This window comes from Manis pentadactyla, chromosome 19 (genome assembly GCF_030020395.1).
Source record: "Manis pentadactyla isolate mManPen7 chromosome 19, mManPen7.hap1, whole genome shotgun sequence".
Lineage (NCBI taxonomy): Eukaryota > Metazoa > Chordata > Mammalia > Pholidota > Manidae > Manis > Manis pentadactyla.
Genome location: NC_080037.1, coordinates 5,753,736 through 5,781,503, shown reverse-complemented (window position 1 = coordinate 5,781,503; position 27,768 = coordinate 5,753,736). Strand labels below are relative to the sequence as shown.

Below are 27,768 nucleotides of genomic sequence, written 5' to 3'. Positions count from 1 at the left end.
ACAGGTACAATTATTTATTCCATTAGAGGTCAGCTTACTGGTTACCTTTGGGGAGGAGCAAGGGGTAGTGATGGGGTGGGTCATGTTGGGGACTTCTGACGATGGTTTACTTCTTGCCCTGAGTGGTGATAACACGAGCATGCTCACTCTGTTGTAATTCATTGAGCTCTGCCCGTATGATTTGCATGCCTTTCTGTACGCTGTATTTTCATTCACTAACAAAGGAGCTTCTGAACAAAAGCTTTAGAAAAGAAGAGAGAGTGGGATTTTCTAGACTGCTTTTGCATTTTCACTTTTAGCGTTTCCTATCTTTATGAATTTAATCTTTAAATAGAGGTATATTGAGAGTGACCATGTGCCAGGAACTGTGTTAGATACTGAGGATAAAACAGGGAACAAAACAGAAAACATTGCTGTTCCCACAGAGCTCACCTTCTCTTGGGGACAGAGAGGCAGCTGAACATGCAAATGTGTAACATGTGAGGTGGAGATAAATCCACGAAGTGATGTTAGGGGCTAAGAGGATAGCGAGGAAAGAAGCTGAGGCGAGGATGTGGGCGCCGATGAGATGTTATTTTACATAGGGTGGTGGAAGACGACTCTCTGGTAAGTTAGCCTCTGAGTGGGAACCTGAATAGGGTGACGGAGTGAGCCCAGCAGGTTTGTGGGGGAGCCTGCCAGGCACAGAGAGCAGCAAGTGCAAAGGCCCTGTGGGGGAACCCTAGCTGCCCAAGCCAGAATCTCAGGCCTCATTCTTGGCTTCTCTCTCTTTCTTCTTCACCCTCGTATTCAAACCAAATCACCAATCCATTTGGTTCCATACCTACATCTCTCTTAATTTTCCCACTGTTTCTCCATGCCCACTGTTGCTATCTATTTGGACAACAGTTTTTAACTCCGCCTTCCCACTTCCCATTTTTTTGTTCTCTGATGGGACTCCCATGTTTGCATAGAATAACTGCCCTGCAAGATTCTGCTTCCCACTCTGGTCTCATTTCTTCCTGCATGTGCTTTGACTCCCACGCTGAGTGACACCAGAATGACCCCGTTTCCTCAGATCCGCTCCCAGCCCTCTGGTCTCCGGGCCTGTCTCCATGAGGGTGCTCCTACTGGCAGCTTCCTTCTCCCCCCACCTGCTCACTCCAGGCTTTGCCCATCTCACAGGTCTTAGCTTAGATGTTGTTTATCCTGGAAAGTTTCTCCTGTCCTCTACCTATCAGCCAGGTGTCCTTCCCAGGGGTTCTCATGATGCCCTATGTCCCCCATCTTGCTCTCTTACATCATTCCTTAATTGCCTCTTATTTCTGAACTTCCCACTAAACTCTAAGATACCCCTGGGAAATAACTGTTTCTGTTTTGTTTCCCAGTGCTTAGCACAATTCCTGACATTTAGAAATTGCCCAATAAAAACTAAATGAATGGGTGCATGTTTACCTAGATCCTTATGATAGGACAAGAGTCTAGAAGTATTTTTATTAGTAACTGATAGAACTGTTTTATAGTCAAAACAATATCACCAACTCACAAAAGTCAGACCTGCTTTGTTTTTAAGTTCTTATTCTTGGTAACTGTGTGTTCCAAAATTTTTAAAAAACATAAACAGGATCTTCCAAATTTTAATATTACCTTATTTCACTCAATTGTATCTAAAACTTCAATCTAGGGAACTTTGAATCTGTGAAAAAAAATTCAAAAGCAGATAGAGATCCTACTCTGGCTGCAGAGCAACATCATTATCGTGACTTATTTCTAGAATTGAGACTTAATTTCTGGAAAAAAATTCTGAGTTAAACTTCATTAGTTTTGCCTGGTTTTGGGAATGTAAGGTGGACATTCTTTCCAATTTATCAAAGCCCCTTCCTATGGAAATGAAAGCTTTGAACATGACAACAGAAGGGAGAGAGACCGTGGGGAAGGAACCAGTATCCTCTCTTATGCTCATGGCTTGTACGTAGGTGAGAAGTGATCCCTGATCCCTGCTGGGCACGAGGATTAGAAGAGATCTGAGCAGGGACTTAAAATGGGCCAAGGATGCCGTGCCAAAGTCTCTCAAATCAACTGAAGGAATTTTTTTTTGACACGACTATTGGAGAATTATAGATCAGCGTCAGACATATAGCTACCATTCATTGAGTGCTTGCTCTGTGCCAGCCAGGTACTACAGCTGCTTTAAATTGACAAATCTTACTTAACTCCAATGCCAGTCATACGGTATCAATGCCTTTATGTCCCCATTTTACAGGTGAGAAAATGGGACTCTGAGAAATTCAGTGGTTTGCCCTAGGTGACAGCAGGGCCCTGGTAGCCCCGAGCTTTGAACCCATTCCCCCTGCTTGAAGTGGGCAGGACTCCTAGCCATTAGGCTGTACTGCCTCCCATACTGAGAAGCAAGCCAGCCGGCTCGTTCTAGGGCTGAGCGCATCTCACTTTCGGTCATCTGTTGCTGTGGACCATCCATGGCATAATCGCCCACCGTGCTGCAGTACTGGTTCAAGGGTAGGTGAGGGGTGATAACAAATGCCAGGCAAAGCGGGCATCTGGCCTACAGAACACGCTGGAACAGTGTTTCCACCAAATAGCACTGAAATAAGCTTTACCACGCGAGGGCTCGTAAAGGCAGAGCTCTGAATCGTGGGTGGCGGGGGAGAGGATACTCTCTGAGCAGAAAGAGTCTCCCCTCCCTGGGGGGGCTGCGATCCTGGAGGGAACGGGAGCGGGACTGGCCGGGGCCCCTCTGCGGCCTCTGGGTGCAGCGCATTGGCCGAGGGTGTGTCCCTTTGGCTGTGACTCTTCCTCCAGCTCTTCCCTCTCGGTGTCCTGTTTCCTGAGCTCTAGGGACCAGCCTGCCGCAGAGCCCCACGCTCCGCCTGTTTTGGCCTGCGTCTCTGGCTTTACTCGCTGCCTCCTTGGCCAAAGTAGGGGGAGGGTTTGAAAAATGACACTGATTGGATGCACATTTGGTGGGGGCGATTGCTGGCCAAGCACCTCACAAATCCCCGGCCCAAAATGAAACTGACAGCAACAGCCTCCTGGTCAGGGCCCAAACCACCGACTTATTACCAGAGGCCCCTTTCCTCTCCCCTCCCACCCACACCCTTGCAGCTTGCCCCGCTCTTCCTGCTGAAATCAGAGGTAGGCCATGTGCCTCCCGGCCTTCTTCCCTGACATGCTCTCTGCCCAGCCACTGGTCTCCTCTGACCGAAAGTCCCCACTTGTCTAGCTGGGCCCGTCCTCTGCCCGAGGCTCTGTAGTCACTTCCCAGTTTATGGCCCTTGAGCCCCTACACGAAGCAGGCCAGACCCTCCACTTCCCCGTGGAGATTTCTAGTGCGCCCGAGCCCTCTGCGTGTGTCTCCACACCTCCTTTTGCTGAGCCCCCATCATCACTCGGGGTGTGGGTGGGATTGGTGGGGACACACCCCTCTGGAGTCTGGCCACCCTCTTAGCGGGAAAGCGCACAACACATTCCTAAGCAACTCTTTCTCTGTCCTTTTGTTTGTTGATCTTTGCAGAACTTGCAGATAAGAATTATTGGTAAGAGTGTGTGTTTTAGAAAAGATGGAATTAGAGACAGTTTTTAAGGAGAACCTAGGACTGCCTCCCAGGAGTGCACAGAGCAGGCCCGCTGTTGGAGCCCAGGGGGTCTCCTGGGCAGGTCATAAAATCTAGGTCCTTGGAACCCCTGGCAAGGAAAAGCTGAAACTGCAGGATCTCACCCAGCCACTTGCTGAAAGCTGAAGTATCCCCCCAAATTTATAAGTAATGTGGCATTAGACATAGTTGGAGAAATGTATGCCAGGGAGAGAGCCAACCTGACAGCGTTGCATGCTGACCTGACTGCTCCTTTTAGAGCAACAGAGGCGGGGCTTTTCATTGGCTTTTGGTGAGTTGTTTTTGCTGCCAAGGTGTTGTAATGTCACCACTATTTAATATGCACAAGCCCTCACCATGTACTAGAGGTAGTCAAAGTATATTTACTATGAAATGTGATGAGCTCTAGTTGCTCAAACAGCTCCAGTTGTGATTATCACAACAGCTGAGACTCGAGGCCAAGTGCTGCTCTGAGTATTAGCTCATCTTTCCTCGTGATGGTCCTTTGTGCAGTCCTGCTGTTAGGGACCCATTTGTAAGATAAGGAAACTGAGGCATGAGCATTATGCAACTTGCTTAAAATCACCCAGCTGGTAAGGGCAGAGCTGAGATTCAAAGCCAGGTATTGTGTAGCTTCCCCTCTGAGCTCTGCTGCTTGCTGTGGCTGCTGAGGGAGGGGCCGTAGCCTTAGACAGCCTAGGGGTATCCATTTCTAACCCTGAGAACCTATGCTTGTGAGCAACTGCTGATTAGATCAATCCTCTGTGAGATGGGGAATAGAAGCTACGAATTTGTTGGTGACTGGTAATTGCAATTTATCTTCTTATCCATGTGCCTTAGAACTGTCTTCTTAGATCACTTTGCTGAATGAACTTGAACACCGGCGCAGGTGACTCGGAGAAAACTGAGAAGGTGGGAGAGTTGAGAAGGGAGGGAGATAAAGCAAATGGCAAAGCCCTGTGGGATCCTGTGTCCCAGCAGAGTGGTCCAGGGATTCAGTTCTCAAAAGCTGCCCAGGTAGATGCTTTGCTTCCCAGAGGGGATCAGCCCCTTGCTGTGCGCACTGGGAGCTGATGGGAGCACTGGGAGAGGTCTGTGACTCACTCAAGACGCTTCGCCGCGCCTTTGGGCCTGCCTGGGGCAGAGAATATATTTCGTTTATCTTTCCTTCTCCTTTATTTTCACTCAGGGTGTCATGGTGACTGTTTTTCAGGGGAGAGGGAGGAATAGCACCTAGCCCAGGTGCGTTGAGATCCAGCTCCCGGTTAGGGTGGGCTCTCCTCTGCCCGCCTCTCCCCCGCCTCCGGCTGAGTGGCCCGGCTCCTTCAGGGCTGGGAGAGGGTTGACGTTATGAATGTTGCCACCCGCAGAAGCTGATCCCTGGGAGGTCCGCAGGCACCTTGCAACCCATGGCTCTCCTTTTGAACTACAAGAAAGCCGGAGGGGACATTTAGAGGGTTCCTCTCTAAGTGTCCCCCTTGCTAGTTTTGGAGGGCTTCTCCCGCAATTCGTGGCCTCTTAAGAATGTGCTTTATTCCTAAAAGCCTGTCCTGGGGTTTTCAGAGGAAAGGGAGGAGAACTCGCTACGCTTTCTCAAGCCTGAAATTGCTCCGTTTGATTCATAGCAGGGAGGAGCTTTTAATCTGCAATCCTTCTGGTGTTTTCTGTGTGGTGAGGATATTCTCGGGGGTTCTCCAGATCCTTATGTAACGAGGATTATCTGCAACAGGATGCTCCTGTGGCAGGACGTGCAGGAGAAGGCTAGCACAGACTGGGAACTAACTGGAGGCATTTGGGTTTCTCAAAAACCGTCTGCTGCATTGCTCTGAAACTTACCTCATGAGCGTTATAATTCTAAACACTGGCCCAGCTAGGCCATAATGCTTTAATGACTGCTTTCTCAAGACCTGTGATGGTTCCCCCTGCATCCATTTATATCCCATTGCTGCCATTCTGTGTTAATGCTGGTCACTTCTGCCTCCCCAGCGTCCCTCACTTGAGAAACAGTGTTTATCTCGTCATGGACAGCAAAACCGAATGGTTGTGAAAAATGGGCTAGTAGGTGCTCTAAGCTGGGATTGCTTACGTTTGGGCACGCTGGTTTTGAGGAGTATGGAGTGTTGGAGAAGAGTCTGCCGCTCAACGTAGTGATGGGATCTGGGTCCCACAAACTGTCCAGGGGCTGGTGGGATGCCTACCCCATTCTCCATTTCTTGTTTGGTTCACTCAAAGCATGAGAAAATAAAAGCAAAATGTAGTGTTTCAAGTACCCAACTTCTCAAGTTTGTTTCCTTTCTGTAAGAATCACTCATTATTGCTACAAATGCCATCAATTTTATCCAAGTAAAAACCCAGATTGAGCCTCATCACACTGTGGATATAAGAACACGAGCCAAAGGTCTGTGGTGCGATTCTTAGACATGAATGCCAAGCTCTTTGCATCTGCAAATAAGTAGTTGAGATCCTACTCAGATCTCTTCCTCCTAATTAGCTTCTATTCTCACCTGTCCTATCAGCTGGCATGTGGTTGAATTAGACTGGAAAGTGATATCCCACACATGCCCTGACTATAAGCACGAGCAGTTTCAGACAAGTGCTGTTACTCACGAGGAAGCCTCTTTAAACTGCCACGGACCAGCTGGAGCTGGGGGTCCGCACGTTCACAGTGAGCATGACTGCCCTGAGACTGTCTCACCGAGTTTCTTTATCCAGTATTGCGGGATCCTAGTCTTAGAATCTGCTTTCCTGTTTTCAGCCTTGTCTCTCCCTCACTAGGTGTTTAGCAGCAATATCTTGGCTTCCCCCAGCAACACTATATTCTCCCACTTTGGGTGAATTTGTTCCTTCTTATCTATCAGCCCTGGATCCTAAACCCTTATGAGCGCTGTGCCTCTTGGGCTACTGTGGACCCTGTAAGATAAATTCTAGCCGGAATAAGCAGGCAAAGAGAGGCAACAAAGGGCCAGGTACTTTATTTAAATACCCCCGGGTGATGTTCTCGGGGCCTGGGTACTACAAGCCGGAGAAGTCACACCCGGTCAGGGAGGTGGGGGCTTATAAGGGATTAGGAGGCGGAGGAGTGGGCAAGCTATCCTAAGGGGGTGTTGAGAAGTATGATTGGCTAAAGGTGACATAATAGACAACTAGAAACTTTTTTCCTTCCAAGAGGGAGGAGACTGACATCCGGGTCCCAGTTGGCACATCAGGATGGAATTCAGGGAGAGCTGTCCCCTTTCCATGTAAGGCACGGACCTTGGGGTCTGGTCTGTTCTCCCCCTATGGCATCTCTCTGTTCTGTTTGCATGTCCTTGTTTTTCCTTTCTCCAGCCTAACAGACCCCATGACCATGACCTAGATACCTTTGTGTGCCACATCCCTTTGCAGGGAGCTCAGTTAAGGGCATCGTGTGACTTGTTTGAGGGCCATTCTGGAGAATCCCACCCAGGGGAATGTTTGCTCCTGGGCTGCCTGAGACTCTGGGACTCCACATTGTGTGGATAATGTTGAGCTTTCAGAATTTTTATCACATGATTTGAGCCTTGGGACCCTGGAGTATGTGTAAACTTCTACACAAGAGGAATTATTTGCACAGAACGATGAGCATGCTTGGATTGTGTCTTTCTTTCATTAAATGCACATTAAATATATATATACATTATGAATCTTAAAATATATATTCTAACTGAAATTTTAGAAGAAATAGCCTCCAGGCTCTAATATTGGGGCTTGGGGTCATGACAAGCCATTAGGGGAGATATTTCTGAGAAGATGCAGCGATGAGGGGTCACTCAGAGTCACGAATCACTTACAGGGCACGATGGGGAAGAGGACAGAGTTTATGCCCTCAGCCTGCTTATAGCTGAAGGTGGAGATGAGAACCAATGTGTTGTGTTATTGCCCCAGTGTTTTCTTTCTCATATTCTGTCTCCTATGTATGGTGTAGTGAAATGAAGTAGGAGAAACACTGGTGTATATTTCCCGGTATTCAAGACACTGATAAATAATGTACGATTCAGGAGATCAGGACATGAGAAGAGGAGCTATTTTACTAGTGTAGTTTTCAGGTTTAAACACTTGAATAACTAGGATTTTAAGACTGACCACAGTAGATCTAATTATTCTTTACAACTACTAGGTGCATTAAATAAGTTGACCATATTTTCCTAGAAAAGTGATCAATTTTGCCCTCTAAATCTTCTAATGGAAACTCAAAAGTTGCTTTAAACAATTTCACAGCAGTAGAGCACAGCCCCGATATGTCACTTTAGCCGTGGGGTCTGGGCCGGATGGCATATGCATAAGATAGCAGGTGACAATGACCTGCTCTGATGTCTGCTGTGCACGTGGTGTGAGCATATGGGAGTGTCCGTGTGTCTGCGAACCATATGACTTTTGGGCCACAAGGTGTCATTGTATGAGGCTTCAAACCTGTGTCAGCATAAAAAAGTAGTTCTTTCAACTCATGTCTATGCCCCTGTCCTCTGTATCAAGCTTCTGTCAGCTTACCCTGTTTTTGTGCTCTGATAAACAGACAGATTATTAAAACTGGAAAGGACTAGAAGTTGCTAGCCCAGTCTCCTCCACAGAGAAAGACTTTTCCTTACAGTCTTCTAAGTAAGATGATTATTCAGCCTCTACTTGAACACTTCCAGTTACAGGGAGCTCATCACATACAGTTACCCTCACAAAGAAGCACACTCCAGTTTTGGATGGCTCTCATGTCTAGGATGTCCCCCCTTATTTGGCATTGAATTTGCCTCTCTGTCTTTCCTTAGTTATGATGGTGAAGCTCTGTTTACTCTCTGTGTCCCTCTACTACGGGACAGTGCTTCACATATTTGAAGACCCTCAGTCCCTGGTGGAGTCTTCTTTTTTCCAGGTGAACATTCCGAGGTTCCTCAATGAATCCTCTTATGTCCTGTTTAGGGAAACAACTTCTCCCCACTTTCTACTGGGTGTGTCTTAAGCTTGTGGAACCTGTGGGTCCTGGAGGTTCTATGTCCTGGTCATCAAGGCCACTACGCCCTCTCTGAGGAAAGGGGGCGTGACATCCCTTTTCACTGTTTTAACACTGAGGCTTTTTCCACTGAGCCACCTCATTCCCAGAAGTACAATTTTGGTTCTTTTCTTTTTCCTCTTTGTCTATTTTTCTTCCTAGCATCCCCATCACAGGTATTCCTGTGCATCGAGGACTGAATCACATTTCCTTATCTTTGTTTCTTGGCAATTATTGTCACTCTCCCTCCCTTCCTTCTTGCATGATTTCTTCTACTTGCCTTTGCAAATATTTAAGTTTTCCCATCAGTTGTAAGAAAAAGAGACATTCCTTAGGTCCTCTTCTTTCTCCTCTGGCTATAAAACCAGATTATATTTTTATCCTGTGGAACCAGTGAGTTCAAAGACCAAGAACAATATAAAGGTCTTACATTCACTCTTGCTTTGTGGACATACCATCTATCTAGCTAGATTCCCCTGTGTGGCTCCGAGTACAGACCATTCCGCAAATGCCTGTCACTTCTGAAGACTTTGAGTATGTAGTTTGTTGGTGTGACCCTCAAAAGTAGTGGCATCTGCGTGTCGTTTAAATTTTACGTCCAGGCCCTTTCATCTCATTGTCCTCTCCATAGCTGTAGCACCTTTATTCTCTACTTTAGATTTTAATCAGACAAGCCTCGGTACTGCTCATTGTGCAGAAGGAGGAGAACAAACCTGCCCCTTTGTTTTACAGATCAAGCTAGAGAACCTCAGGGAGAACCGTGGGTTTGTCCGACTTGGGCCATGAGTTGAGCAGCTGGCCAGCTGCCGTTGCTGCGGAGCCACCGAGCTCGCGGACCCCCCTGTTTTTTGTACCAACTCGTAGGCGGTGGCATTTCTGAGCTATTTCGTGTGTGTGTGTATAAGTATACATCCTTTCCTCTTTACCACATAAGTGGTGAAGTGCTGGTTAAGTGATACATAAAGCCTTCTTTTCCTTTTGAAAGTTGGGACTATGCTTAAGGGGAAAAGAATAGTGTGAGTAATGAGGAATAAAGGACAGCCAGGCAGGCCAGAACTTGGGAGAGAGTCTGCGAAGTTTGCTCAGAAATGCGTAAAGTGCTGTGCAGGTGCCGAGGTGCCCACAGCTCAGACCCTGACCTCAGTGCGTTAATGAGGGAAATAGAGTTGGCACTATATAAATGGGATGAAAACAGACACCAGACTGAATCGTATGAAAGGAATTGACTTCCAGTCCGAGGCAGATTATCACCAACAACAGGGAGGAGACCAGAGAAGGGAAGGTGGTGGAGGGCCTGCCGCTCTGCTGGTCTCACTGACAGGCTGGTCGGTGAGAGGAGGGAGGGAGACCAGAGGGAAGGAGAAGGGTGCGCCCCGGGGCAGCGCTGCCTTTTCCTGGCAGGCACGAGGGACAGGTCCACTTCCCGCTTCCTTTTCTGGTGAAGGCATCGCCTCTCAGGGGTCTAGCATGGGACTGGCGTGGTGCAGACAGAGCAGCTCCCCGCCCCTGACAGGCATGGCCCTGCCTCACTGTGGCTGCATCCCCTCATCACCGGGGGGCGCCCTGGAGCAGTGGAGGCCCAGCCTGAGCGTGCGGAGGGGCAGAGGAGCCAGGCTGCAGGGAGGAGAGCCGATGGGCCTTGTTCGTTGTCTCGGGAGGGTTGCTAAACATGCATGACCTTCTTACCCTGATTTAATACACGCAACATGGGATAACTTTCTGATAAGGCCTCTGAACAGTCTGGACCACTTTACAGAACAGGACCTCACTGGGACTCTCTGGCGAGCTGAACAGCGCAGCCCTTGCTGCGAGGGTCCCCTCCTGGGGTCTGCAGAGCCCCCGCAGGTCTGCCCTTGGCTTTGGGGAGGGTCAGGGGGAGGGGGGAGGGCTGGCTGGCTCCAGCCTCTCATGCTCGCTGGCTCCTTCCCATCTGATGAATGTCTGTCGTTCAGCTTTGGGGCCGCCTCTGGGCCCCCGGGAGGAGACTAGCCGCCTTTCTGTGGAGAGCTCTGGCTGGGCTTCTCTGCTGCTCCCCGAGGTGAGAGACCGCGGCTCCTGCAGCCTCAGGCTTGGCACCAGCTCAGCTCTGGCGCATCCGGGACCCATTTCTCCCATCTCAGGCCCCTGCGTCCCAGAGCGACCTTGCGGTCTCTCCCTCGGGCTGCCTCTTAACGGCCCTGAGTTTTGTTCCACATACAGGCCCGGGGGTTCCTGAAAGGGCCTGTGTGGGCTCCTGCCCCCACCTCTGCTCTGGCCTGGCTCCGTTGTCAGATGGGGAGGGACAAGGCACCCGGGCTGCCTGCTGGGTCTGCTCGGCGGTGTTTCAAGCGGCGGAGGCGCTCATTGCTGTGAAGCAGTGTGTGCCCGGGCTCGGGGGGAGCATGCTGTCACGTCTGGGGCGCCTGGGAAAGTGGCCGGAGCCCCAGCCGAGAGAACTCCAAGTGCCAGGGCTGAGAGGGGCCTCCGTTCTGGCCCCCAGGGGGACACAGAGGGCGCTGAGCCCGGCCCGAGGAAGGGTGCTGCTGCTCAGGGGACAGAGCAGTTCGGTGGCCAGGACTCTGGCGCGGGGCGGCTTTGCCGTCGGGTGGTGAAGCTCCTGCTTCTCTCCTCCTCACTGTTCGAGATCTTCCTGAAGCATTGAACTTAATTTTGTATTTGTGATTTTATATTATATTTCTTAATAAAGTGGGCCCTTCAAATTATCTGAGCTCCGAGAGCCATAGAACCGTCTGTGCTTGCCGGGACCGTCCCGCTGCGCTGCACGGGCGGCGTGCACGAGGCTGGGTGCCAGGGGCAGGGGCGGAGGGCGCAGAGCAGGCCCCGTGCCGGGAGGCAGGCCCAGCCGGCCACGAGGTCGGACTCCCTCCCCCAGGCAGCCCAAGAGAGCTCTTGGGGGAGGCAGAGCTGTCCCTTAGGCTGGCCACAGGGCCGGGTGGGGGAGCACAGCGGGGTGCCGCCCCCAGCCCGCCCTGACCGCCCTGTGCGTGGCCGCGCGTCGGCTGCTGCCGTGCTGGAGGGCTGTGCCCCCAGGCAGATCATCGCCCCTCTGTGTCCTGGTCTTTCCGCCTGTACGGTGATGACAATGATCATGACCTCAGAGTCACTACGGGGGCCGGATGAGAGAAGTCACGTCAGCTTTAGCACAGCGCTTGGCGGGTGGCAGGCTCCGTTGGCGTTGGGCATTGCCCTCGTAAAAGCCTGAGGGATGGAAACCATGCCTGCCCTTTAGGAGCTCGCAGTCTTATTGCAGAGACAAGATTTTCACCACATACAAGCCCAATTAGGGAGCAACACGCCCCTGTGCGGGATCTACTGAGCATGGGGTTTGGTGCGGTGGAATCGGTAAAGCCCCCGCGATCCCTGGCTCCTCTCTTGGACGGTTTACTCCCACCCCTGATTTCCCCTGTCCTGCCCCAGAGCGTCTTTCCCACCCTGCCTCCTGTTTCCCTGTTTGCTCCCCTATCCCACCCTCTACCCCAGGCCTCTCAGACCCCTGGCGCATGTGCTGGGGAGCAGAGGGCCGCCTGCATGCATTGCGGGGCACTGAGGCCCGGAGGAAGGGCCAAAGAGGAGTGAGAGACGAGTGGAAACGCTGGTGTGTTCCGCTTCTCAACTGTCCGCAGCGAGATGAACAGGGCAGCAGACACGCGTGGACGCTGCAGACCCCTGGGTCATCTGTTCATTCCAGTGCTTGCGCTGACTGTTTCCAGACCCCGTGCTCTGCCCTGGGACTTGAAGGAGGTCAGGGCAAGGGCGCTCCCTCCACAAGCTCACAGCCCAGCTGGCCAGGTGGGTATGTGTAGAAATACTGCAACCAACAGGTGTTATACCCGTGTCTGCTTGTACCCCAAATCAGTCATTTGGGCCCAGTGATGGGATGTGGTGAGTCAGGAGCTCAGAAACAAGAGTCAGAAGGAAAGCATGGGTCTGTCTGGTGAAAAGGACATCTTGGAAGCCATGAGCTCCTATCCAAAGGAGCTGGTAGGTGGTCCTTCTGCGGGAGAGGTGGGGTGGGTTGTGCTAAGCAAGGGCATTTCTGAGACTGAGCTTGAGAAGGCTCTGGGGCCAGGACTGGGCAGGCTGGCAAGGTGGCATCTTCCAGCTGGGCCAGGCCGTGGAGATGAAGCGACTCAGCCGACTGGAGAGATGGGGCTCTTTACACAGCAAGACTAAGTGTCAGGCCCTGGTGACGCAAAGGGAAACTTCCTGAAGGCAGATGGAGTCCGAAGATGTTTCACGGCCTTAAATACACTTATATTTTCTGCATTGCTGGGTTCAGAGGCTGCCAGTGAAAGTCACATAGAAGGGAACTGAGCCAGCAATGTGAAGGAAGCGTGAGATGGAAAGAGGCTGGACTTCTGACTGGTGACACTGTAATTCTGGCAAGGGTCGCAGAAGCCGCAGGAGCAGAGGGAGCCGTGTGCCCGAAGGCGGGGGTAAGGGCCGGGAAAGGAATCTCAGGCACTGGGTCCCTACCCTCTGCTATGGGGCAGGGACTCCCGGGCCATGTGTGTCCAAGGTAGTGGGACCCCTGAGCCCTCACTGTCAGTGTCTATATGTCTCTGGGCCAGTGACTGTGTAACACCCCATCTCCCACTTTGCCATCCCTAAGTCACGGCAGAGTGGGAACTTGCTCACCCACTGTCACGTAAATCTGCTCCTGCCAAGAACTAAGACAGATGCCTTTGTGTTGTATTACCCCCCAGGCGGCTCAACCTGTGCGGGGTCCACAATAGATGCCCAGTATGAACTTGTCACCTTGATTGTGATCTTGTCTTCTTAGGCACCATTCTATTCATAATACACTACGAACACCCAAATGCTAATAAGCATGTACTGTCTCGCAGGCACCGTGCAGAAGTCTTTTATATGCTTCATCCCACTTTATTTTAGCAGTGACACCATTTCCTACTTCCACCCTGTCCCCTAAGTCCCAGGTTACAGAGAAGTGTCCTTTAACTCAGAAATTAGTATATGGTTGTTTTCGAAGTGCTGACCTACCTCACTGCTGAAATTCTCCCTGCAGCTGGCTTCTGCTGTGCCTCATCGTCCTCATCTTGAATAGAAAGGACTGAGAAAGATGAGCCCACAGGCCCCTTCAAGCTTCACTCTTGTGGGTCTATAATTTTGAGGACTGGTGTTTTTCTTTCAAAGACTCGCCTGTAGCCCCCACGCTGACCTTCCTGTGCCTGGCAATGCACGCAGGAGGCCCTCTGCTCCCCAGCACGTGCTCCAGGGGTCTGAGGAGCCTGGGGTAGATGGTGGGATGGGAAAGCAAACAGGAGGCAGGGTGGGAAAGATGCTCTGGGGCAGGACAGGGGGAATCGGGGGTGGGAATAAACCGTCCAAGTGAAGAGTCAGGGATCGCTGGGGCTCAGTGAGGTTAAGGGACCCGCCTAGGAACACCGGACTGCAGCGCTTCGGTCAGATCATTTTGTGTTTGGAAAGCACCCCGTTCTCATTTTGCATTTACTCTTCCTCCTTCTAGAGTCACATGAAGGTGCTAGAAATGACCTCCATCATGCCTATAACACAGAAAGAGGAGGATAGCAAATGATACCAGATAATCGGTGTTCTGTGGTTCGTCCTGCCCTGGCAGAGGGAGTCCCTTCTGTGGCCGTGGCGGCACTCAGCACCCTCTCCTCTTCCTGGGCAGGGAGTGAGAGAATGAGGGAGCTGTCCAGTCCTTTCCCCTCCAGCTTTGGACGAACTCAAGTGTCTCCATGTTACAGATGACAGAGTGAGGCAGAGGCCAACAAAGAGCTCTTCTGACAACAGACCCCGGCCTGCTTGCTATTCTTCCCACCCTGAGCCCCAGGGAGGCCATCTGGGGCACATCCCGTGTGCCTAAACATGTGCAGATTGGGCCATTCTGGGCCTTTGGCTCAGCACCAGAGGGGCTACTTTTTAAGAAGCATGAGGTTGGGACTCTCAGAGGAAAGTTGGGAATGAGGAGGACTTCCACAAATCCTTGGGAAGCAAGAAAAACATGCGGATGTTTGGGACAGCTCTGTGTGTGTGTGTGTGTGTGTGTGTGTGTGTGTGTGTGTTTGGGGGCTCATCTCTTGCCAAAACCAAGCTCATTTCTGCATATTTGTTTGCTGAGTATTAAATACTCCTGATTGCTCTTCTGATTGTTGAATCTGAAATGAAAATGACTCAGCAGAGGAAAAACAAGACTTGAATGCCCTGAATGAAAAGATGTGGCCTTAAAGTAAGTGGCTTTTCCTCACCCCACCAGGCCCTGATCCTCAGCACACACAAGCTCAAGCACCACACACAATTGTGCACATACACACCTCCGGTATCCAGCCTGACCCGAGTCCCTTTGCCTCACTTCCGCCTCCCCCAGCAGCCTTCCCAGGGCCCCGCCCTTTCCTGCAGGGAAGGCCTGTCTGTAGGTGGGGGGGTCCAGGCTGCTTTTCCAGGACGGCAGGCTCTTCGTCTTCCTCAATCCCAGGCTCCGCGTGAAGGTCGCGGCTGGAAATCTGTGACTGTTTCGGGGCCGTCACCTCAGATTGTCTCTAGTTCTTGAGTCTGGGAAGCACGATGGTCTGGGGAGAATGACCACCTGCCAGATCAGATGGGCCCTGCTTTGTACATAAGCCACATTCCTGAGACGTTGACTGTCAACTGGATTTAGTGTATATTCAATCATATATTGGATGTTCTGGAAGGATCATCTATTTGGAGGAACCAAGCGCTGGATTCTTTTGTAAAGTGAAGAATTATTTAGCTATGTGGAGACTCACTCAGTGATTCATGACTTCAGTAAGTAGATGGAACATTTTAAAACTGAATGTTATTTTGAATGTGTGGTGTGGAAACTTGTTATTCAAAGGTACCTGGCACTGCAGGCTGGTACAAAGAATTATTAGATAAACATTTCATGATTTGTGAATCTGGCAAGTTCAGACATTTCTTAAAGTGTGATGTACCTCTAGTTGCATTTCAGAGAGAAAGATGGTTTTTGCAAATATTCAGACTTGGGGAAGAAAAAAGAATTCTACTATCTATAAATATGATCACCCCAAAGGGGTGTGGGAGGAACAGAGGCACTTGGACTTTCCATCTTGTTAGGGGAAAAAAGTCCCAAGGGTTGCCTGCTCTGCCCACTTTCCATATTATCACAGTGGGAATGATGGTGCTCTTTTTCCAAATAGATGCAGTTAACTAATATAGCTATGTTTATCAAAGTGTTTCTCTTTATATGTAAATCTGTTTTATCTGAATCTGCAGCTATCTATCTGTCATGTGTATTCATTTTCTATAGCACAACAGTAGACATTGCGGTAGGGTCTGTGTCCTGACGCACTGGAAGGCTGTTCGCCGCTGATACGCACAACTCCATACTCTGGTGTCAGGGGGAGTGTGAGCTAGTGAGAGACCTGAGCTTCCCGCTCACCCGTTCTCACTCAGCAGCTCAAACGTCATTTCAGACTCCTCTCCCAAGTTCCTGTGCTCTGTCCTCATTTACCCTCCTGTTGGAGCTCTCGAGTAGTGCCTGTTACTAGGGAAATGGTCTGACTTTTCAAGGTAGTTGGTAGAGAGGAGGGTGGCCTGTGCTCAGGTGTGTATAACTGCAGCTGCAGGCGACACAGGACTGACCAGGAAGGAGCCCTCCCCGTGTGACCTCTTCACAGGGTGGGATGCCGTCGGGCAGGGTGTGCCGATGACGTGCTCTTCCACGGTGATGTGGCCCTGACTGCGTTTCACGAAGAGGCTTTGGAAGCTCCCCCAAGGTCTGAGATAACTTGCAAGAAGTTTGACCTTCTAGGTTCTTGGGTTTTTCATTCTTGCTGATCTCTAGCTGTGGCTGCCACACTTCCAACTGCCTGACCTTCTATTTACTTCTGGGTTTTCTGGCTGACATTGACCCAGACCCTGCTGTGGGCAGGCCTGAGATGGACAGTCAGCCACCTCCCATCGATCTGGGAGGTCCTGAGCCAAGGCTCCCTTTGGAGTGAATTTGGGGGGGTTCATCGAGCATGGCTGGGTGAGGGGGTTTTTACTGTGAAGGTGGAAATGGATTATTTATTATAAGGGACGCATATATAGCTCTGAGCTATATATCCATTGGTATTCCTTGGAAAATACTGACTGTGAGTGAAGAAACTGGCTGTGGAGTCAGAGGAACCGGAATCAAGTCTTAGCTCTGTGTCTTTCTAGTTTTATCACCCAAATTTCAAAATTCATCTGATTTGGATCGAGAGATGAGCAAGATCCCTCACCTTAAATGACCTTAACTGACTCATGATTTGGCTTGAGAGACAGATAGGTCAAGAAGCTCCTGAAATGCAGCATGCTGATGGACGGCGTGACCAGACCATACAAATCTACCGCTTGGGGGTGGGGTTACCGGGGCCTCACGTCCCTTCTTCATAGAGGGCGGTGGTGAGCTCTCTCCTCGGGATGGCTGCGTGTCTCAGGGATCATGCATTCGGAAGCCCCCTCTGAAGTGCATGTATTTTTTGAAAAACAAAATAAGGTATAAGCAGCAATTCTCAACTGTTTTTTTTCTCCTTCTACTTAAGTCATGGGCAAGATGTGCCGATCAATAGTGTCTCCCAATCCCACAAGTGGTTCTCAAGGCATAAGACAAGATCCCCCTGTGCTTCCACCCCCTGGGGTGTGCCTTGCTGGTTGGAAAGCACCCTCCAAATTCTGACAGACTGCCCGCAGGAAATTGTTCTTTTGTCAGAAAAAACAACATAAAAGGCGTCAACAAGGAACAGGTTTTCCATGTTAGAAATCAAAATATTACAAATAAGGCTAGAGTTTCCTTTTGATCGTCTCCCCTGCCAGGCACGCCAATCTCTGAGGGAACTGCTGCTATCAGCACTTGTCTCCCAAGGTTCCTTGCTTTATCCCCACTTACCATCCTAGGTGGGCACTAGACTGAGCAAGCTTGTTGTCTGTGTGGGCTTTAGCCTTCTAGATCTTTTATGTATTATAAGTGCATGTGAGTGGGTGCGTATGTGTATCCATAAAATTATACAGTAGTGTACTTCACATAAATCTTGTAACCTGCTGTTCACCTAAAAACATGTCATAGACATCTAACCATGTAAGTATATGGAGCTCTATCTCATACTTTTTAATTATTGCATAGCATTTCACAGCAGGAATATACCATAGTTTAGAGCATTCCTCTATGATAGAAAAATTTCTACTTTTTATAAGAAATTTTCATTATTTAAAAGAAATATTGCACCAGCCATGTTCAAAGTTTCCAGTGTCTCTATGTCCTCTGAAATATGTGAGGTGGTATCTGTCTGTGGTTTTGATTTGCATTTCCCTGATAATTAGGAACCTTGAACATTTTTCCATACACTTGTTGGCCATTGTATGTCTACTTTGGAGAAATGTCTGTTTAAGACTTTGGCCCATTTTGAAATCAGTTTATTGTTTTTTTGCTATTGAATTGTAGAAGTTCCTTACATATTTTGCATGTGTATCCCTGATCAGGTACAAGGTGTGCAAGTATTTTCTCCTATTGGGTGGCTGCCTTTTCACTCTGTTGGTGGGCTTTTTTGCTGTGCCCAAGCTTTTAGTTTGATGTGGTCCCCCTTGTTTATTTTTGTTGTCGTTGCTTGTGCTTTTGGTATTTTATCTACAAAATCATTGCCAAGACCAATGTCATGAAGCTTTTCCCCTTTGTTTTCTTCTAGGTGTTCTAAAGTTTCGGATCTTATGTTTAAGCCTTTAAATCCACTTTGAGTTGGTTTTTGTGTGTGGTGTAAGCTGAGTCAATTTCATTCCTTTGTACGTGGGTATCCAGTTTTCTTAACACCATCTGTTGATGAGACTGTCCTTTCCCTATTATGTTATTTCTGACACCTTCTTGAAGATAAATTGGCCGCAGCCACAGTGGAAAACAGTATAGAGGTTCCTCAAAAAATTAAAAATATAACTACCACATATTCCAGCCATCCCACGTCTGGTTATTTTTCTAAAAGGATTGAAACCAGGATTGTGAAAAGATATTAGCACTCCCATGTTCAATGCAGCACTAGTCACAAGAACCAAGATGTGAAACAAACCTACATATCTACTGACAGATGAATGGATAAAGAAAATATGGTGTGTGTGTGTGTGTGTGACACACCATGGAATATTATTAAGCCTTTAAAAAGAGGGAAATTCTTTTTATATGTAACACTGATGAACCTTGAAGATACTATGTTATGTGAAATAAGCCAGTCACAGAAGAACAAATACTGCATGATTCCTCTATATTATGTATCTGAAATAGTCAAATTTATAGAATGAAAGAGTGAGTGGCTGTTGCCAGGGGCTGATGAGGGAGTGGGGAATGAGGAGTTTACTGATCAACAGGCATAAAATAAAATTGAAAAAAGATTGCCAAGCACTTCTTTGTGTAGACCTCATTGTGCAAATACCTAAATCTTTCTCTAGGGTAAATAATAAGTGAGAATATGGATCATAGGGTATGTGCATATCTTAATTTATATTGTTGTTTGATTTATATACCCAGTGGCACAGTATGGGAGTACCCATTTCCCCACATTATTGCCAAATTTCTTATTATTACACTTAAAATTTCTGCCAATCTGATAGATAAAATTAGTATTCATTGACAGCTTTGTCTTTCTTATTACTAGTGAGGTTGGGTATTTCCAGAAGTTTACTGGCATTATATTGTCTCCTCTGTAAATTGCTTTTAATTGATTTGGCCTATTTTTATAGTGCCTTTAAAAATGATCTATAGAGATTATACACAAACTATTTTGTTAAAAATTTCAAATATTCATCTTAACTTGTTTGTTAAGTTTCATGTCTTTAGCCACAAAGACATTTTGAATTTTGATAGAAAAATTTATCATTCTTTTCATTTATGGGTTCTGCTTTCTATACCTTATTTTTTTCAGACTTTCCTTACCTTTAAAGTTCAAAGCAAATTCTCCCATATTTTGTTGAAATATTTTTATAGTTCTAATTTTATATTTTGGGCTCTTTATTTTTTATTTAAGTATGAATATACCTTTATTTATTTTTGAAAACAAACTCTTTCACTGATTTTAAGTGCCCCTTTTATCATATAGTAAGTTTCCATTTCTATATAAGCCTTTTCTAGGCTATCCATTCTCTTCATTGTTCTGTTTATCTTTTTCTGTGGCAATCTCATACTCAGGACTTTTCTCACCACCTTACCTAAAATAGATCTCATTAACTCTCTATTGTACCACTCCATTTTTTTTTCTCATGGCACATATATTTCTTTAGGTTTCTTATTTATTTACTTATTTGCTAGTATATTATAAGCTCCAGGGACCTTCTCTGCCTTTTTTTTAGCACATAAAACAGCATCTAATAGACACTTAGAAAATAGATGCTGAAAGAATGAATGAAAAATGCCCATTGATGAGGGTTATTTGCATTTTGAGTTTTATTGTACAGGCTTGAATAAATTGTCAAAGGAATTTGTACTATTAAGCAAAGCAATGGATAGAGAAGGGCCTTCCCAGCTCCTTGAAATTCTTCCCTGTATGTGTGTGGGTTCTGTTCACATGTCACATTGCTCAAATATTGAACCTTTGGAAAAACTCATTCAAAGGGGCAGGAAAAGGTGATGTCTGCTTATTATAAGCTTTGAGGATACTTCCTTTTAGGGTATGGAATTTAGTGTGGCTAGATGTAACCACTGAATATGTGGCTCAAGGCAATCATTCATTCATTCTGCGAATATTTATCCAGCACTCTGGTAGGTGTTGGGAATAAAATAGCAAGTAAAATAAACACAGGACTTACGGGGGGTGGGTGGACACTAATTAGGTAACACAGCAATGAATATATAATCCTAAACTATGATCATTTCTATGCAGAAAATTCTAAGATGCTTTTAATGCATATAATAATCAAGAGGGTCTGAGAATACTTCAGAGGAAGTGACCATTGAATGAAGATTTGAACTAGATAAAGAGAGCACGCAACATTTTTGCACAGATCCTGAGGCAGAAGAACATGGTGGAAGGCAGTGGAAGAAGTCCCAGTGTGACTGGCGTAGAGGGACTGAGCCGGAGTGTGGCTTTGGTGAGGTGGGCAGGGGCCAGGTGAAAGGGGAGTGTAGCGTGACGACACACAGAACAAAACAAACACCAAAACCTACGTGGACGGGGTTCACGTAGGAGTTTTGGCACCTGTCAATAGTGTAAAGAGATGGGTCTCAGCTCCTCCCTCCTCAGTTACCTTACTGATGAAAACAAACCTTACTGGGTTACTGTGAATATGACATGAGATAGTCCTTGGCACATTTTGGCATAAGTGGTATAGTTACAGTACTCCAGGTTTGTTAATGGTTCTTGTGTATTTGTTAGCTGCTGTACACCCTACTTTTCAGCACAAATAATCATTAGTTTTGGAGATTCACCACCTGAAATGAAGTAACATTTTTCAAAATGTCATTCAGTCAACATTTTTTGAGCACCTAGTTTCTGTTTTACTTAGTTCAGGGAAGAACCATTTTTGAGCATCTGCTTTTTACGTGATATAAAGTATTCCCTTGAAGATGAGAACAAGCCATTTTGAAGCGAATGATTAAATGGGTTCTTTTATAACACTGTTATGGAGGATCTGTAGAGGCAAATTCAGTGTGTGTGTTGGTGAAGGGAATGAAGTAGAAGAGACATTCTTGTAGAAAGAAACACTGGGGAAGGTTGGGGAAGGGATAAAGCCATGGCCAGGAACTCATTAGAAAGGGGCCAAGGGAGAATGTAGGACTCCTCTCCAAAGGCTGCTGGGAGAGGGTGGTTGGCCAGGCCCAGGTGGTTGCACACAGGAGCTTGAGTCTCTGTGGAAGAGCATCATGGATCACGGTCACGGGCTCGTGATGGGTTACAGCCAAGAACCATGTCTCCAAGATCTGCTTGTGTTTTTCGTTCTCTGGGCATGTTTGGGGACTCATTTATGGAAACACAGTGTTCCTGCTGCTGGCAGCGACTAGACACACGGAGATGTGTTTTACTGCATCCAGACCAAGGCCATGAAACCATGCCCCATCACCTTTTGTAGTCTGTGGATCGCCCACCTCTGACCCCTACCACGGGGCTGAGTTAGTCTTTTGTATTTGATTAGTTTTGGCTCTCCATGCTTTTCAGGCAGAACCATCGGAATATCTGATTTTTTTTTCAAACATCTTTGGGTGGGTCAGGATTCTACAGCCTAGAAAACATCATAGAAAGCTTCTGTTTCCCCAAAAAAGTGTCTTAGCTATTTCATCCTATTATTTATTCCATCCTCATTATTGCCCATTAAAATATTACTTGTCAATGAGTCCAAGAACCTGATCATATGCTGATCTCTACATGAAGCCGCCTCTGATCTCCCCAGCTTAAAGGGATTTTTGTCTTTATTTACAATTTTGTATTGCAGATTTCAAACAGTGGATCCAATGTTTGGTAGATTATTAGTGCTACTTGGCAGAAACTTAATTTATTTATTTAAACCTTTTATTCTAGAATAGTTCTACCCATATAGAATCATTGCAAAGAGTACATAGAATTCCTGTTTACCCAATACCTAGCTTCCCCAATTATTAACATTGTACATTAATAAGAGTACCTTTGTCGCAGTTGATGAACCAGTATTGACAAATTATTATTAACTGAAGTCCATACTTTATTCAGATTTCCTTGGTTTTCCCCTAATGCCCCTTTTCTGTTCCAGGATCCTGTTGCTGATGTCACACTACATTTAGTCATCATGTCCTGCTAGGCGTTCTTAGCTGTGACACATTCTCAGATTTTCTTGCCTTTGGTGGTCTTGACAGCTTTGAGGGTTACTCATCAGGAATTTTGTAGACATCCCCTCAGTTGGGATTTGTCTGATGTTCTACTCATGAGGAGGCTGGGCTAATGGGTTTTGGAAAGAAGACCGCAGAGGCCGAGTGCGAATCTTGTCACATCCCACTAAGAATGTGTGCTATCAGTCTGACTTACCACAGTTGATGTTAGCCTTGATGACCTGGCTTGAGGTGGTGTTTGTTAGGTTCCTCCATTGAAAAGTTACTTTCTCTATTTCCATACTGTATTTTTTGGAAGAAAGTCACCATATGGAGCTCACACTTAAGGAGTGAGGGGTGGTGGTGGTTATGCACCACCTCATTAAGAACAGAGTGTCTACAAAAAATTGTTTAGAATTCTTCTGCAAGGGAATTTGTCCATTCTGCCCTATTTGTTTAATCAATTATTTATTTATATCAACACGGACTTGTAGACGTTTGTTTTATAGGTTGAGTTATAAGCCACTGCCACTTTATTTTGTTGCTCCAATTGTTCCAGCTTTGGCCATTGGGAGCTCTTTCATTTGGCTCCTGTGCCCCTCTGACATGTCCCACCATTTTTGTGTGTGTACACTTTCTCAATTTCTGGCACCAACAGTTTCTCCAGGCTTATCTTGTATATTTCCTGCCCTAGTTCTGGAATCAGCTATTTCTCCAAGGAACCCTGGTTCCTTTTATTGAAGAAGGGTCTTAGAAACCAAGATCTGGGCACTAGGTTGCTTCTAGGCCTTCTCAGCTGAAACAGCAAAGAGAAGTGTATGCATACTAACCTGAATGCACACATATATCCAAAAGTATTTCCATATGTAACCATCCAGTTGTCTGTTAAGCTGAACATGAGTTCACACTGATATTTCAATTCTAATCCATTGCTACACAGATCACTCTGGGGAAACTTAAAGTTGCAGAATCCCAGGTACCACTCCAGGACTAGAAAATCAGGACAGATTTTGACCTTACATCTTCTGAAAAGCAAACACGTTAACATCATTGAATGTTCTTCTTGGTTTAGTTTTGGAATCAGTATTAATATATCAATATTGTGAAAACATCATTAATGTTTTACATTATTACCATTCATGATTTCAACGTCTCTTAGTAAAATTTTTTTACCTGCCTAGTTTTGTTAGTTTGAATTCCATGAGTGTATGATCTAATAGAGTTTGAAACTTCTTATATTAGGTGATCGAATGTCCCATTCAGCTCTCAAAGTCTATGATTTGAAGGCCGAAATATAGACATATGCGGCGTAAGGACACAACGATAATCGTGCTAACTGTGTTCGTTCATGTTGATGGTATCTGCTCACTCATTTCTTCTCCTTCTCTTTCTTGTTTTCTTGAATTTTTGCTGGGCTGCAGCCTCCGGTTCCAGCGCCGTCTTCTGAGATGATCCCGATTCCCAGAATGCCCTTGATGCTTCTCCTCTTGCTGCCTATCTGGAGCTCCACCAGGGCTCAGGTTAACCCAGGTAAGGCCGCCCTTGCACCGCCACACGCGGGAAGACCCACTGAAGTCCAGCCCCACGACGTTCAGCTTGGGAAGGGCTCTGCCAAGCGCGGCCAGGGGTCCTTCTTAAAAATCTTTTCCTTTAATCTCCGGGGTGAAACATGTCCCAAGCAGAAACAGAAACTCATATACTCTCTATGTAACGTATCCAATGTCGTGAAAGGGCTTCTGATACAAAGTAGGGTGGAGTAAGAGGGAATTCTTATTTTTTTTAAAGAAAGGGAGGTGGAAGAAACAGCCATTTGCTTCTTCAGCCTCTGGGAAACAGAAGGAGAGAATTTTTAGATGTGTTAGAGGACTTCTGCAGGTTGGTTTTCCAGTTATTTTTGGCTGGCTCCGGCCTCTATTTTACTTGGATATCATGCCGTGCTATTGGGACCCTGTTCTGTGGGATTTCAGGCAGTCTCTCTTTCCTAGGGGGTGTGGCCATCTCAAAAATAAATGTTAAGCATTCTTTAGTTCCACCCCCAACTTTTAAAAATTGCATGTATATTTGGAATTTAAGCATGCAATTTTATCCCTTGCCTGTTACCACAGTAACGAGGCTTCCCAACCTGCGCAGGGCTGGTGCTTCAGTCTAGGCCTGTTTGGGCTCCTCTGGTCTCCCCTGGGTCCGTACAGGGATCTGGGAGCCAGCTGGTCGGTTGGCTTATCTAGGATGCCTTGGCTCTGAGAGGGCGGCTTGGCTGTGCTCTCCTCCTGCAGACTCGTGTGGCTGTGTTTTCGTGAAATTGCGCAGGAGCAAGAGCAAAAGCAGAAATGTACGGCATTTTTCAAGCCAGGGTTGTGTTCGCTGAGAGCTCATTGGCCAGAGCAAGTCACATGGCCAAGCCCAGCGTCAGGGTGGGAGGGCACAAAGCAAGTACATGGGGAAGGCCTGAATGCAGGGAAGGGCGAAGGACTGGGGTCGTATTTCATTTTGCCACAACTATGAATAGAGGAAAGTATACATAGCATAAGTGCTCAAGTGGATGAGATTTACCAACTGAGCACATCCATCTGAGTGTATCTAGACTGAGAAACAGAAGCTTACCGGCCCTTCGGACGCCCCTCCGCACCCTCTTCTGGGCATTTTTCCACCCTCACCCCAGGGATAATCATTATTTTGCTTCCTAACAACATAGATTAATTTTACCTGTTTTGTACTTTGTATAAATGGAATCATGTGATGCATGAATACTGTTTCGTGTTTGGCTTCTTTCATTCAAGGTTTTATTATATTCATCCGCATGGTTGCATGCAGTTGGCGACTTTGTTTGAATGTTTTCTTTATCCAGTCTACTGTGGATGGGAATTTGGATTTTTCCAATTTGGGGCCGTTATGAATTAAGTTCCTGTAATCATTCTTGGAAAGGTCTTTTGGTAGAGGTATATACTCAACACGTTTGGGTATGGAGGGGAATTGCTGGGTCACACGGTCCCTGTGATCTGTTTTTCTACATGCTGCCAAAGAGTTTCCCAAAGCCCCACGGTGGTAGATGTGAGTCAGTAGCTCCATGCTGTGTTCGGATTCCTAAGGGAATTTTCATTTTGTCCTCTTGAAGGTACATTTGTGAAAATGTTCACCTTTCTCTCACAAAAATCCCATTTCCATGGGATATTCTTTATATTTCAACAGGAAATACAGTGAAAACACCTTAAAATCAAAGATGTATTGGTTTAATAAATCCAGTGTCTTATTACTCTCTGAAAGCTCAGGTGGTCCATCTCAGAACTGAGCTTGGACGCCTCTCTTTCCTTTCCTGTCCTCCATGCCTTTCATGCAGTTGAAGTTGGGTTGCCTCCTGTTACATTTAACTTGCTGAGCCCAGTGTCTTTCTCCCCTCTTTGGCCTCCAAGGAAGAGGGCACACAACATGGTAGAATGTTTTGGTTCTAGGCACACTCGTGGAGATGGTCGTGACATGAGGACATTTAAATGAGGGAATGAAATGAAAACCAAAAAAGCTAGCCTTCTGTGTTAGAGAACATTTCTGTAGTCCTGGAGCAGGAAATGGGCTATTTGAAGGGAGCAAACAGTTACCTTTAAAAGCATTTTCCCCGCATTTCTTGAGTCGACTATTTCTGTTGGCTCTTTTTGCCAGAGAAAAAAGAAATAAAGGTCTTGACTTGCAAAGATTTTATAGGAACACAAAATATTTGAGGTATGAAGGACTAATCCTTCTCTCTACCATTTCTTCTGTTTTACCAGTTAAGCTGGAGACAAGTAATGGGAGATTGTCATCAGCACTACAGGGTCTACTCACAAAGCCTGGGGTCCGTGGAGACTCAGGCCTTGCGCACTGGTGAACACAGAGTAGATACACAATAAATGCCTGTTGATTTAAGGATGACTTCTCAGAAGTCCTCATTGTATCTACTGAGAGACTGAAAGTAAATTCTTGGCCGTTAGGTTTTGCCTCACAGGTTGGCCGCATGGAACAAATAGGTGGAATGTTGGATTTAAGTCAAACTGGGTTATAAACCAATCTTACATATAGTCAATTGTTGAACCACTGAAATATATTTTAATACATTATTGAATATAAAATATTGGCTGGCAAATAGTAAGTAGGCTATTGAAATAGATATTGAAACTATTGAAATATATTTTCATAGATTATTGAATATAAAGTATTGGCTGGCAAATAGTAAGCATTAAATGTAATTAATAATATAAAGTCGGAAACTCATTAATTTAATGAGCTCATTTTGAAGAGTTCACCATGACTTTTGGTCAATGAGCCTTCTGTATTAGCATGACTTAGTTGATAATAGAGATGTTGAATAGTAAAAATATCCATCTAGAAAAATCGGAAACCAACAAGTTTGAACAATATTGATATTTAGAGAAATTGTCTACTATTTGAGACCATGAAGTCTCTTCCAGGTAGGACCTCTATACCTCAGAGAGGCTGCAGAGTAGTCTTGTGTGATATAGGCAGTACGGAGAAGAATGATGTCAGTGGGGCTGATGGCTCATTGCTCTAAAGCACCAGAACCAGGCAGGTGGTGGGAGTGGCATTTAGTAATGGCAGTGTTGAAGGTGGCATTGTCACGGGGGGCTGCAGTGAAGGCTCTGCAGGTCCACATGGGAGATACTGACATGCAGGTGTGTACACACACTTCTGAAGTGTAGGCCGTATGCCTGTCCATCTACCAGCTGGAACAGTGCACCTGGGACTGGGACCCAGTGACTCTCTGGTCAAGAAGGAAGTCACTGGGAGAAGTTAGAGGTAGCTTCCTCTGTCAAGACCATGGCTGAGGAGTATCATTTAGCTGGTGGCATCCACATCAAGCAATCGCAACAACAGTTTCTGAAAAACATTCTACAAGGCAACAAACGATTTGAATGTTATTTGAACATTCTGGCGAATGATTTGCAGTGCATTTGGAAAATAATATTTAATTCACTTGGAAAATTATTTTGAGGAAAACCCTAGTTACCATCCTGGCTTGGTCCTAAATTCATTGTGTGACATTGAGCAAGTCATTATACTTCTTTTTGTACTTTCTTAATCCTTTCGCCTGTAGGAAGATGAAGTTGGATTAGATAGTCCATGAAATCCTTTCTGTTACAAATTTACTATGATTTTATGGTGCGGGATCTTTAGTGCCCATACTGGAAGACGTTTATGGGTTTTGGGCTTGGAAACAGGTCCCTGAATGTGCGTGGCTGTTCTTTTTAAGAAAGTCTGCTTGTCCCCAACTCCCCAGCACCTTCCAGGCTCAGAGATCTGTAGTCTGAACTTCAGGAGAATCTTGCCTTTGAGGTTAAGCACAAAGAAGATAACTGATAAATATTTAAAAAATTTAAGCCCTAAATGCCACCTACTGATAGGTTGAGTCCAGAAATCGTGCCCCAGTCTAACCTACAGGGGCTTCATAGTACTAG

The 27,768-nt window shown here is 46.5% G+C and overlaps 1 protein-coding gene across 4 annotated transcripts in view; it reads left to right on the top strand.

The window, feature by feature from the left end:
* DDR2 (discoidin domain receptor tyrosine kinase 2) overlaps window positions 1–27,768 on the top strand; it is a 135,187-nt gene that overhangs the window by 51,193 nt on the left and 56,226 nt on the right. For 2 of the 4 annotated variants that reach the window (XM_036922853.2, XM_036922854.2), the window contains one exon: window positions 23,749–23,857. In XM_036922853.2, the coding sequence (XP_036778748.2) occupies window positions 23,749–23,857 (109 nt within the window). Of the gene's footprint in view, window positions 1–14,764; window positions 14,801–15,003; window positions 15,358–23,748; window positions 23,858–27,768 lie in introns of those variants that run through there. The other 2 variants (XM_057495053.1, XM_036922852.2) reach the window with 2 other exon arrangements.